Source organism: Prionailurus viverrinus, chromosome C2, assembly GCF_022837055.1.
Source record: "Prionailurus viverrinus isolate Anna chromosome C2, UM_Priviv_1.0, whole genome shotgun sequence".
In the NCBI taxonomy this organism is placed as follows: domain Eukaryota; kingdom Metazoa; phylum Chordata; class Mammalia; order Carnivora; family Felidae; genus Prionailurus; species Prionailurus viverrinus.
In genome coordinates, this window is record NC_062569.1 from 47,443,926 (window position 1) to 47,455,322 (window position 11,397).

At 41.1% G+C, this 11,397-nt stretch overlaps 1 protein-coding gene across 2 annotated transcripts; it reads left to right on the plus strand.

Annotated features, from left to right (window-relative positions):
• Window positions 1-4,689: 4,689 nt before the first annotated feature.
• P2RY1 (purinergic receptor P2Y1) lies at window positions 4,690-10,714 on the plus strand. Of its 2 annotated transcripts, XM_047876335.1 has the most exons (3): window positions 4,690-4,826; window positions 5,259-6,450; window positions 8,457-10,714. In XM_047876335.1, exon 2 carries the CDS (start codon window positions 5,288-5,290, stop codon window positions 6,410-6,412), a length of 1,125 nt encoding a protein of 374 aa, XP_047732291.1. In that variant the 5' UTR covers window positions 4,690-4,826; window positions 5,259-5,287; the 3' UTR covers window positions 6,413-6,450; window positions 8,457-10,714. The 2 variants fall into 2 exon arrangements, with proteins under 2 accessions (XP_047732291.1, XP_047732290.1); XM_047876334.1 differs by having other exon boundaries at window positions 4,715-6,450.
• The last annotated feature ends 683 nt before the right edge of the window (window positions 10,715-11,397 follow it).

Consider the following 11,397-nt stretch of genomic DNA (forward strand, 5'->3'; position numbering starts at 1 on the left):
GGTCTATTTCACCTTACTATGTTGACTCATTGGCTGCTTTCTTTGGCCACCCAGATAACTTTGCAGAAAAGTATCCAAAGTTTGGCTTGTTGTAAGATAATTCTCTGGGCTTAGCTCAGCCTGCCAGCCTTTCTACAGGAATCTAAACTAAGAGATTATTAAAAAGGATACAATGCTCATCTACTTAACATTGGTTCACACTTTTGGCCATGACTGGTGAAAACTTACAGACTTTGCAGAATTCCATATTCCAAAATCTGAAATATAAGTGACAATGACTGTTATTAACTTTAATCTTGAAAAATGTGTAACACCCCCGACATCACAGATCAATATCCCAGAAGTGAGCCAATGGAAGATGTGACTTAACATGAGAAAAATGGGTATTTCTTGACTTGTCCACATTATTTTCATTCACTTGTTTAGAATTTAGCTTATATACTCAAAGTATGGACATACCAGAAGTCAACTTCCAAATATCGTCCCATTCTTATCCTTTGCACTACCATAGAAACCCTCCATTGGTCCATCATGTTGTAAGATTTCAGATATGGGTAAGTGGCTCTAAAGATACTGGCATACCTGCAGACTTTATGGACATGCCCTTATGAAACCAGAGAGGTCAGAGACAAAAAGAGCAAAGGGAGTAATTGTCAAGAAGGGTAATTAGAGAAAGACTGAGGCTACAAGCCACGACAGGAGTCTTTTATTCTGGATTAAGTGAAAATTGTTTTAAAAATATTAAACAGAACTTGGGCCTAGGGCTTCACATGGATGGGGATAAGGGACACAAACATTAAAGAAGTGAATATCAGAAAAGAGTTCCCTTGAATACTCCTAACTTCTGGGAGCAAAATATTTTCCAAAGGACCCAAGACTCAGGGGGGCTGTTACTTTGTAGGTTCCTGCAAGTGGTAGGACTGAGGTGGAAAAACCTGGCTCAGTGTCATCTACCAAATGGCAGACATTCAATAGGGACATTACTCTGACCACAGATCAGGTAGGCTATGGCCTCGCCCCACCTTCCAGACCGCTTTATCCACGCCTGCCCCGTGTAAACCTAAATAATTGAAAAGCAATGCTCTCCGAGATTTTCAAAGGTCTCCACCCAGTTCAGTGCATGTACTTTGCTTTCTATTCTCCCCCCACCCCCACCCCAATACACACACATAGAATTTCCCCTCCTGCACCTCTGTCTTCGGTTAGGTCTCTCTGGTCTCTTGTTCTCTCCTCTTCTCATGGTTGGAACAAACTGGATGCCTTCTGTTCTGTGTCCTACACCCTTGCTGTGATTTTTTAGATGAAATATATTTCAGGAACCCTACTCACAAGCACATAATTGACAAAAGAAGCTGGGCCCTCCCCAACACAGTACAACCCTTTCATTCTTTCTCAGTTTGCTCTTTTTCCACTTCTACTCCACCATTGCCCCCTCCTGCTTCACTGGAAGATCTCAACAGTGAATGCCTTAGACTTTGTCCTTCTATTTCTTTCTGCTGTCGTCTTGGGGAACAAAAAGGTCTTTCCTAAGGTATATCTCAGAGGCATGTGGATGGCTCAGTCAGTTAAGCCTCTGACTCTTAATTTGCCCTCAGGTCATGATCTCAGGGTTTGTGAGTTTGAGCCCCATATAGGGCTCTGCACTGACCATTCAGAGCCTGCTTGGGATTCTCTCTTCCCCCTCCTCCTGCTCTCATGCATGCTCTCAAAAATATTTTAAAAAGTGATCACATCTTAGTTACTATACTTAGAAGAATCTCTTAGAGGATTATCTTATCTCCTAAAATCTCATATTTCTCAGCTTCAAATTGAAAGTTGGGAGATCTTATCTTTTGTGCTTAGAAGTTTCTGATGCTTATAGCCTTCAATTACAATCTTTTCAATGATCTTTCCATCCTCAATGATTGTGTGATGATCTATGACTTTAAAAAAGAGAAGAGATTCCTCAATGATAGTTATGACACTCTTTGTAAACACAAAAAGGGCAGCCTTTTAGTTTGAGTCCAAGGCTCAACAGATCTGGCTTCTCCATAAATGTCTGTCCTTCTTGTTTTGTATATAAACTGTTGGCTGTTTTTTAAAAGCCTAAGTAAAGATGTAGAACACTTGAGAAGCTTCTGAAACACTCTTGGACTATTATTAGTTTTCTTTGTTCCATCACTGCCCTGTACTTGTGGGTATTTCATCACAGAACAGTGGTCAAATGTACGGGCTTTGGTGAAAGATAGCTTAGTTTAAATCACAGTTTCTACTGTGGGACTATGGATGAGTTACTTAACCGTTCTGCCTTTGATTCACCATTTGAAAAATAGGTACACAATTGTCAATCACAGAAAAATGTTAAGAATTGAAGTTCAAGATAATTCTTTTCAGGTATGTATGCATAGTACTGACTATATAAGAAATAGATATTATTGCTATTATGTTATTATATGGCTATGTACTTTGCATTTCCAACTACATTGTAAATCCCCTGAAGCCAGGTATTTGCACTAATCAAATACAACATAAATTTATACCAAATGTTTGAGGCAAGCCACTTAAAGGTATGAAAAGAATATGCTCCATATCTTTAAGGCATTCATAAGAATCAATAAATATTAACATGGTCTTGGGTTTTAGAGGTATTATTTTCCTTCATTAAATCTAGTTTCATGCATTACATATAATTTGAATACATATAAATTATTCCTACTAGTTCTGAATTAAAATATAACAAATATAAACATGTAGTTAGATATGCTGAATGCAAATGCAGTATTGACAACATTTACATTTTGTATGTAATTTTTAAAAAGTCTGTGGTGCACTTAGGACAACTCTCCTCCAAAATCCTAGTCCAGTATTTAATGGTATTTGGACTAACTGTACATTTCAAAACACATTATGAGCTTAACGCATTTGACACAGACTTTAAGTGAGGTTACATACTGCTTATGTTGAAATTAAAAATGCAAAGGAGTTCGGATCTATTGAGTACCAATGGAATTCTTAATGGTTTGGTTTTCTTTGCTTCTCTCTTAATAGAATATCATAATCAAACTAAGATGAAAATGTTTGATGTTCAGCCTCAGAATTAGAGAATCGTATAATTTGGAGACTGGAGTAAAAAACTGAAAGACAAATTGACCCCCCTGATTTTATAGATGAGAAAACTGAGGCCTGAAACATTCCTTTCAATTAAGACTGTTTTCAAAACAACATTCATGCCCCTTGAGTTATTTACTCTAGTGTTATCATTTATTTTCATGCTGTTCAACTCAAAAGACCTGATGGTCCTTTGGAGGAACACATACTCAGAAAGGCCCCTCTGAGTCTTGGTGGGGGGGGGGGGAGCGAATTTCCCTTTGTGGTATCAGAGCCAGGGGCTAGTGGTTTTCCTTTGGGTATTTTTTAAGACAACACTATCATGTAACATCTGGAACCAGAAAGAGATCTTTATGGTATATATTTTATAGATCTTTTCTTCTTAGATTTTCTTTTTCCTCTAATTAGTAAATGGCTAAGAAGTGCTAGATTCCTGTGTGAGCCCCTTTAAACATATGCTTGAAACATTAGTAATTCATTTTCCAGTTACACTTAAATACAATTTGGAAGTGCGCTGTTTAAAACTTTGATACACTCAAGCCATGAAAACGAGTTTTTCAAGAGGTGTGATACTTAAGGAAGTCCCAACCTACATTGCCAAGGTATTTACAAGGGCTCATTGTGACTAATCACTTTAACCTAAAGGAATAGGATTGGTCATAAAACCCCCAAATCATACCTTAATTACTTGGGAGTTGTAATGGACCTTTACCTCTATCTCTATAAAGCTGTACTTAACATATTTATTTCTAAAATAATAAAGCGCTGCCTCTGATCTTTAAAAGTACTGGACCAGGGCGGGGGGTGGAATTTGGGGAGCTGGTGTTGCCCGTCGGTGGTAGGATTCAAGGTAAAAAGTGCGAAACAATAAGAAATACTGATACTCTGCTTATAAGGCCCTTTTAGAAATTAAGTTACCAATAACCTCAGTTGGTTCCAACTGGGTTAATTTAAAAATATTGAAATAGACGCTAAGAAGCAGACTAGAAGGACAGAAAGACTCTCCCTGCCCCCCTCCCAACCCTCCCTCCTTCTAAAGCTCTCACTCTCTCCGAGTAGCAGGTTCCAGCAAGTGCCTGGAATCTAGTCTCTTTGAGGAGAGGAGCACTACCCCAGCAGGGCGTTCCCAGCTGGGGACTGAGAGCTGCTAGGAACCTGCAGACACCTGGCGTGGTTCTTCAGGGCTCTAGAGACTTCTCTCTTGGGCTGTACGCAAAGGCTGCGAGCAGTCAGAAGGGTTTCCTGTGTGTCAGCAACTTCACTTTGCCGGATAGCTGGCGGAAGAGCGAGGGAGCACTCCCGGGCCAATCGCTCCCCAGCAGCCAGTCGGACCCGTGCGCCCCCTCGCCGCCTCTGGTAGCTGCGGAGGGGGAGAGGCTGAGCACGGTCGCTCGGTCACGGTGAAGATCTCCACAGAAGCCTCTTCTGACTCCAGGCGGACGCCCGGGAAAGCGCTGTCTAACCACGGGTCTGGCTCCGCCAGGCACGCCCCTAGCCTCCCGGGAGCAGTCTCACCCGGGTGCCCAAACTCCGCCCACCCTCGCAGGGAGCCCGCCTGCCCCCTGCACTCACCCGAGCGGGGCCTTGAGGAGGGGCCGCGAGCTGCACGGAGGCTGAACACAACACAGAAGCGCACGGGTGTGCGGTGACGCGCGCGCTCCGATGGCCCCCAGAGGCTGAGCACTGGGGGCCGTGGAGGAAACGGCGCAGGGCCCTGAAATGAGCTGCTTGATCGCAAGGTAGGGAGAAAAGAAGATGCCCAACCCAACTTGATCTTTGGGAACAGCAAGCTGGGGAGTGCCTTTGTCCCCCACTGAGTGCGGCACTGCGAGTTTGGCTCGACCTCGGGCACACGCGCTCTGAGCTCTCCGGTGCGGACTCGCGGCCCCTCGGGAAAGCTCAGTCGGAAAGTTGTCGGTGCCCCGTGCGCCCTATTGCATAACCTCAGCACGGTGGCCAGGCGGGGAAGTTGGTGGCCCAGCCGCCAGCCCAGCTTGGTCTCGGCGGCGGGGTGGATTTCATGGCCCGCAGGGCCGGAGCCGGCGTGGGCGAGCCCGCGTGTGCCCCCTCCGGTGGGGATCCCGCGCACCCGCTGCCTTCAGCTCACGCGCTGTTCCGATGCTCGGTGCGCCCTTGGCCGCTGCCGCCCTCTCACCGCTGCTTGCCCCTAGGAGCCGCCGCGTGAGTCTGGGAAGAGAGAATGACCGAGGGGCCGTGGCCGGCTGTCCCCAACGGGACGGACGCTACCTTCCTGGCTGGCCCGGGCTGGCCCTGGGGGAACAGCACGGCAGCCTCCACGGCTGCGGTGGCGGCAGCCTCCTTCGCCTGCTCGCTGACCAAGACGGGCTTCCAGTTCTACTACCTGCCGGCTGTCTACATCTTGGTGTTCATTATCGGCTTCCTGGGCAACAGCGTGGCCATCTGGATGTTCGTCTTCCACATGAAGCCGTGGAGCGGCATCTCCGTGTACATGTTCAACTTGGCCCTGGCCGACTTCTTGTACGTTCTGACGCTGCCCGCGCTCATCTTCTACTACTTCAACAAGACAGACTGGATCTTTGGGGACGCCATGTGTAAGCTGCAGAGGTTCATCTTCCATGTGAACCTCTACGGCAGCATCCTGTTCCTAACCTGCATCAGCGCGCACCGGTACAGCGGCGTGGTGTACCCCCTCAAGTCTCTGGGCAGGCTCAAGAAGAAGAACGCGGTCTACATCAGCGTGCTGGTGTGGCTCATCGTGGTGGTGGGGATCTCGCCCATCCTCTTCTACTCGGGTACCCAGGTCCGGAAAAACAAAACCATCACCTGCTACGACACCACCTCAGATGAGTACCTGCGAAGTTATTTTATCTACAGCATGTGCACGACCGTGGCCATGTTCTGTGTCCCCTTGGTGCTAATTCTGGGCTGTTACGGATTGATTGTGAGAGCTCTGATCTACAACGACCTGGACAACTCGCCGCTGAGGAGGAAATCCATTTACTTGGTGATTATTGTGCTGACTGTTTTCGCTGTCTCTTACATCCCTTTCCATGTGATGAAAACAATGAATTTGCGGGCCCGGCTGGATTTTCAGACACCAGAAATGTGTGCTTTCAATGACAGGGTTTATGCCACTTACCAGGTGACACGAGGTCTAGCAAGTCTCAACAGTTGTGTGGACCCCATTCTCTATTTCTTGGCAGGAGATACTTTCAGAAGGAGACTGTCCCGGGCCACCAGGAAGGCTTCCAGAAGAAGTGAGGCCAACTTGCAATCCAAGAGTGAAGACATGACCCTCAATATTTTATCTGAGTTCAAACAGAATGGAGATACAAGCTTGTGAAGATACAAGAATCACTGAAAACCCACTTTTGTAACATGGTAGGACGCTTAATACAGCCAAATGCTTTCTTCCTTCCCCTTTAAGTGTCTAGTAAGTTGAGAGAAAAATCAGTCCAAGAGACTAGGAAGTTAAAAAACCAAGAAAAACAAGAGAAACACCCACCCCCACACTTAGCATGTTGGGGGTTCACTTTCAAGGCCTCTGTTTCTAACTAAAAGTATGTAAAATAAAATTATACTATCCTAGTTAAACATTTACTTTCTCATCTGCCCTTAGAATTTACAAGCCGTTCTGCTTAAATGCACTGAGTACTGGCCCTATTTTGATATTAATAATTTCTCTAAGAGATCTCAGCTGGGTGTCCCTTTGGTCCTCTAAACATAGGTGGTGGCTGGCTGGGTTTCTTTGGAGAATTGAATAGCAAAGTCACTTCTTTTAAAAACCTAAAAAGTGATTATTTCCCATTTACTTGTAGAAAACTGCTCACTGTTAGGTGTTAAATGTTGGTGTTAGAAGCCTGCATAAATTACCTTACAGGTAAATTGCTTTGGGAATAATCAAAGTTCATGTACGTTCCGTGTAAACACTGAACTCTTAGACTTCCTGTGATAAAGAACATTTATTTGTACCACTGTTGTGCAATGCCTTAGGAGTTTGGGTTCCAGTACAAATGTTCACTCATAGCTGTAAAAACAATGTAAAAAAAATCACAGATAAATTACAGACCAAGGTTGAGGAATGTTGGACAAGACGATGATGATATTATCAGAGGGAGATGGTTGACAGTTATTCACAATGCAAGGTTGTAAACATATTCTCAAATGAGGGAGTGAGGAAAAGACAACTTTTTTTTTCTTTTTTTTAGAGGAGACTATTTTAAAATAAGGACGTTAAGTGGTGTAAAGCTCTTTTTTTGCCTCTTAAAAATAATGGGAAAATGTGATTTGCAAAAAAGGCAGTAGGCTTTGTACAATTTATGTTGATAGAATGATAAATGGATCTTACATCTTCATATTTAAAGGGGAAAAAAACTGCAACTATAGGGGAAAGGGAAACACAGAGAATTGTATCTATGGGCTGCCTAAGGTACCATACCACTGAAAAGTTCTGGAAACTACACATCAGGCTAATAGTTTAAGAGAAAACTACTGGTCGTTTATTTCCTCTGCCAGGCACAAATGAAAGCTTCAGTAATTTTAATAAGTTTTCAATGAATATTGAATTTAAATGAATAGTGAATATTGCATTTCTAGCCACTGAATCAGGTCAAATTTTGTATGATGGACAATAGTTAAGGTGAGGGAACACAATTTCTAACTCGTAACAAATCTAGCATCAACAGAATTTCTGTCAAAATTAGCCTCAATGAAAGCCAATCTTATAGCTTGCAACTGTTGGTGAAATAACTTGTTTGAAAGCATTTGGTAAGTAAAGCAATTTGGAGGCTGTCTTCAGGCAAGAAGCTGTGAGATGTAGGGACGGGACAATGGGGGCTTGATTTCAGTTGTTGTAGTGCCCCGAGTAGCCTGTGCATTTGTGAGACATTGCTTGCTCAGTTTAGACTTGCTTCAGTTTATCCAGTCTCGGGCCACTAACATCAATGAAGAAAAGCAGTGTTCAGCCTTGCTAAAAAGTGCTTTTTTATATATATATTATATATATATATATATATATATATTATATATATATATAATAAATATATATATATTTTTAAAAAATGTGTTGGTTAATGCACAGAATTACAGAAGCCGTATCAAAAAGAAACCAGGTAGATGTCCTACCTCCACTGCCCCAATTTTGAGGAAGGAAGTTAGCCAAGGTTCTCTTGGTTAGGATCCTCCAAAGCATTCACTAAGCACAAGATTAATATCACTACACTGATATTGGTTAGGATCCTCCAAAGCATTCACTAAGCACAAGATTAATATCACTACACTGACCAAGATGGAAATTTAAAACCCTGTATCAGTCTTGAACTCACAAGCTAAAGGTATGCATTTGTATAGTATTTCCTCACCATTCACTTCAGTTTTCTTTCTTTCAGGTCTTGGGATGCCAGCATGGTTGAATACATGTTCCACACATTGTTTCAGCTCCCAGAGAGCTTTCTTTTGGAGTGTGGATCCAGTGAGGTGGCCAGTGCCTGGAAAAGCCCTTTTACTTCTTGGCATGTTTTTTCCAGTGTTTCTTCTTCATACATCACACAGTAGACAATGATAACTTGTGAATACATGCCAAATAGTAACAAGAACGATCTTGCCCAACCCCTTCTAGGCACAAAGAGGTCTCTGGGAAGAATCTGTCCTAATGGTAAAAACATACAGAGGGTCAAGACTATTGGCTAGAGATCTGATAACGTGATGATGTAAGCAGGTATTTTAATGGTAAAGGCAGAAATCTATTGGCGTTTGGATGAAAGCACTGCCAAAATTATCGAACTAAATTTCACACTACAAAACTATTTTAATGCCAAGTTGAAGGTAGTTTATGGCTTACCAGTTGGCATCTTTGACTCTTTAAACATCACTGTACACTTGGATTAAAATGATAAAAAGACAGACCTAGAAGAGATACAGCAAAGGGTAGCTTTCAGAATTAAAAACATGACCTCACCACTCAGCCAACTGTGGAACTCTTGACCCATTCAATACCATTCTCCATGGATTAAAAAAGTTGGATGATATCCATCTGTTGGAACCTCAGGGGATGTGGTAAAGCCTGAAAACTATAGCCAGCCAGAGGTGCATGAAATCTGCTACTGTATTTTCCAGGACTCTTTGATTCCAGTCCTTGGCTAAAAATTCTCACAAAGTTCACCAATCATGATGTGGACCTATGACCCATAAGTTTTCTCAATCGACTCCAAACAGTACAGTAAACTGCCTTTGGATACAAGAGATGTCCGTGCTCAGAGCAGCTGGAATTGGACTAGTGAAAATAAAGATATGTAAGTAGTTAGGAATCTACTAAAGCTTTAACTTAGCTGGGCACAGTGTAACTAACATAGTATTTATGGATGAAGCTCACAGTCCTTCAGTTGTACAGATTGGAAAACTTTTTTGCAAGATCAAATATGCTGATGTAAGATTATATTTATTATGATGTATAAGAGGTCACACTTGTGTATTTTACATAATGTGTTGCATAGGTAAAATGAATTACTGTATAGTATGCTTTTCAAGTATCAGTATCTTGAAATGTTCAAGTCTTAAGATTTTGATCTAAAATATGAATGTTTTATGATAAAAGTGGTTAATTTTCTCTAGAAATGCTTTTGCATGTTTACCTTTTTATTTAGGGTTCTATATATACACACAATTGGGTGTCAAACTCTCATAAGCTCAATAGCAAATACAAAATATCTTTGCCAGACTAAGACTTACTGTCTATATTTTATATGACATAGTCAAGTTTCTACTGTCTTTAAAGAACATTTAGAATTGTGCCCCCAAATATGGTTGAAGCTTCCATTTCTAATGCAAAACCTTGTCCTAAATTCAAAGTAGATCTTACGTTTTAGAAGTCTGGAGGAATGGGCATTACAGATATATCAGAATTTAAGGAAAACCTAGGGAAATCGGGAGAGAAAAAGGCAGCTGGTGCAATCAGTTACTGTCCTCAGTTCTGCTTACATTTTTGTGTTGTAATCGTGTACTCTTAATTACTTTGAGATGGAGTTTCTAAGTAACACACTACCACCAAGTTCAAGACTGCTATTTAATGTTTTAGGTGTTCAGTTGGTAACTTGAATTTCAAGTTTTATAGTGATAACTGTGTATGATTTGGCTGCTGAATTGTTACAATTTTTTATTATGTTGTACATTGTATCCTACACATCATTACAAATTAATATGAAGGGGAATATATGTTACATATCAAAATTTGTGACTTTGAATTCTAGTATGTTTTTGTGTTTTTGCAAAAATGTTTATTTTTATATTATCTGTGAGTTTAACATAGTTGGACTAGATTTCTTTGTGATTAGTAGTTTCATTGAATGAGCAGTATGGAAACAGTGTTACTTGACATTTTGAGCCTTCTCAGGTTTATCTAAATCAATGGTAGCTTAACATATTCCAGACTAACTGTATGTAATTGTGTTTTTAATAAAAGGAATGTATATTTCCTATAATTTTGCATGCGTGAGTGTACAATATTGTGTTTGTATATGTGTTCTAAGGCATGCAGTAACTTTGTATCTGCTATTTATAATAGGAAAGCTTTGATATGATCACCATCAACAGAATTGAACCTACTATAGACAATTAAAACTGAAAGTCTCAATAAAACTATGAAATGTGATTGGATGGCTTTCATGTTATTATTATAGTGTTAAAACTCCTAAGTTTCACCAAACTTTGACATACGCTATGCTGACTGACACAGTATGTATTTCTTAAGCTGTGGCCTAGGGAAATGTCAAAGAATTCTGGTATAGGCTAATGTATAAGATTATCATTATTTATGTTGAAGAAAAATACAGAATCAATACCTATCTTCATACTAGTTTTAAATGTTAGCTATAATCTTTTCTCCTTTAATTTTTAATCCATGGAAGTGATAATACTAATAATTCTTTGTGGTTTCTGCTTATCCATTAGCCTATATTACCTGCATCTTTCAATTTTATTAAAATATATGTCGAGTCTTGTATAGTGATAAAGTGTAGAGTGGAAGGGAAGCATGCTTAAACCATTACCTTTTTTTTTCCTTGGCAGAGAAGGTAAGTGCACAATGGTCCTATGTTGAGTTTTCTGGTTGTCTGCTGAGACAGGTGCCCCGTCACAGAATCCTGTGGGTAGTAAAGTATAAGTTACTTGCAGCTTTAAAGTACAGTTTTAACTCCTTAATGAACTATACTAGAATCTTCCCTTATTAAAATCAGCTAGGTAGAGTTTTGTGGGTGTGTATGTTTATTTAGTGCATACACAGAAATAATACAGAAAGTCATTTTTTTCTGATTTAAGAATTTACCACGAAGCTGT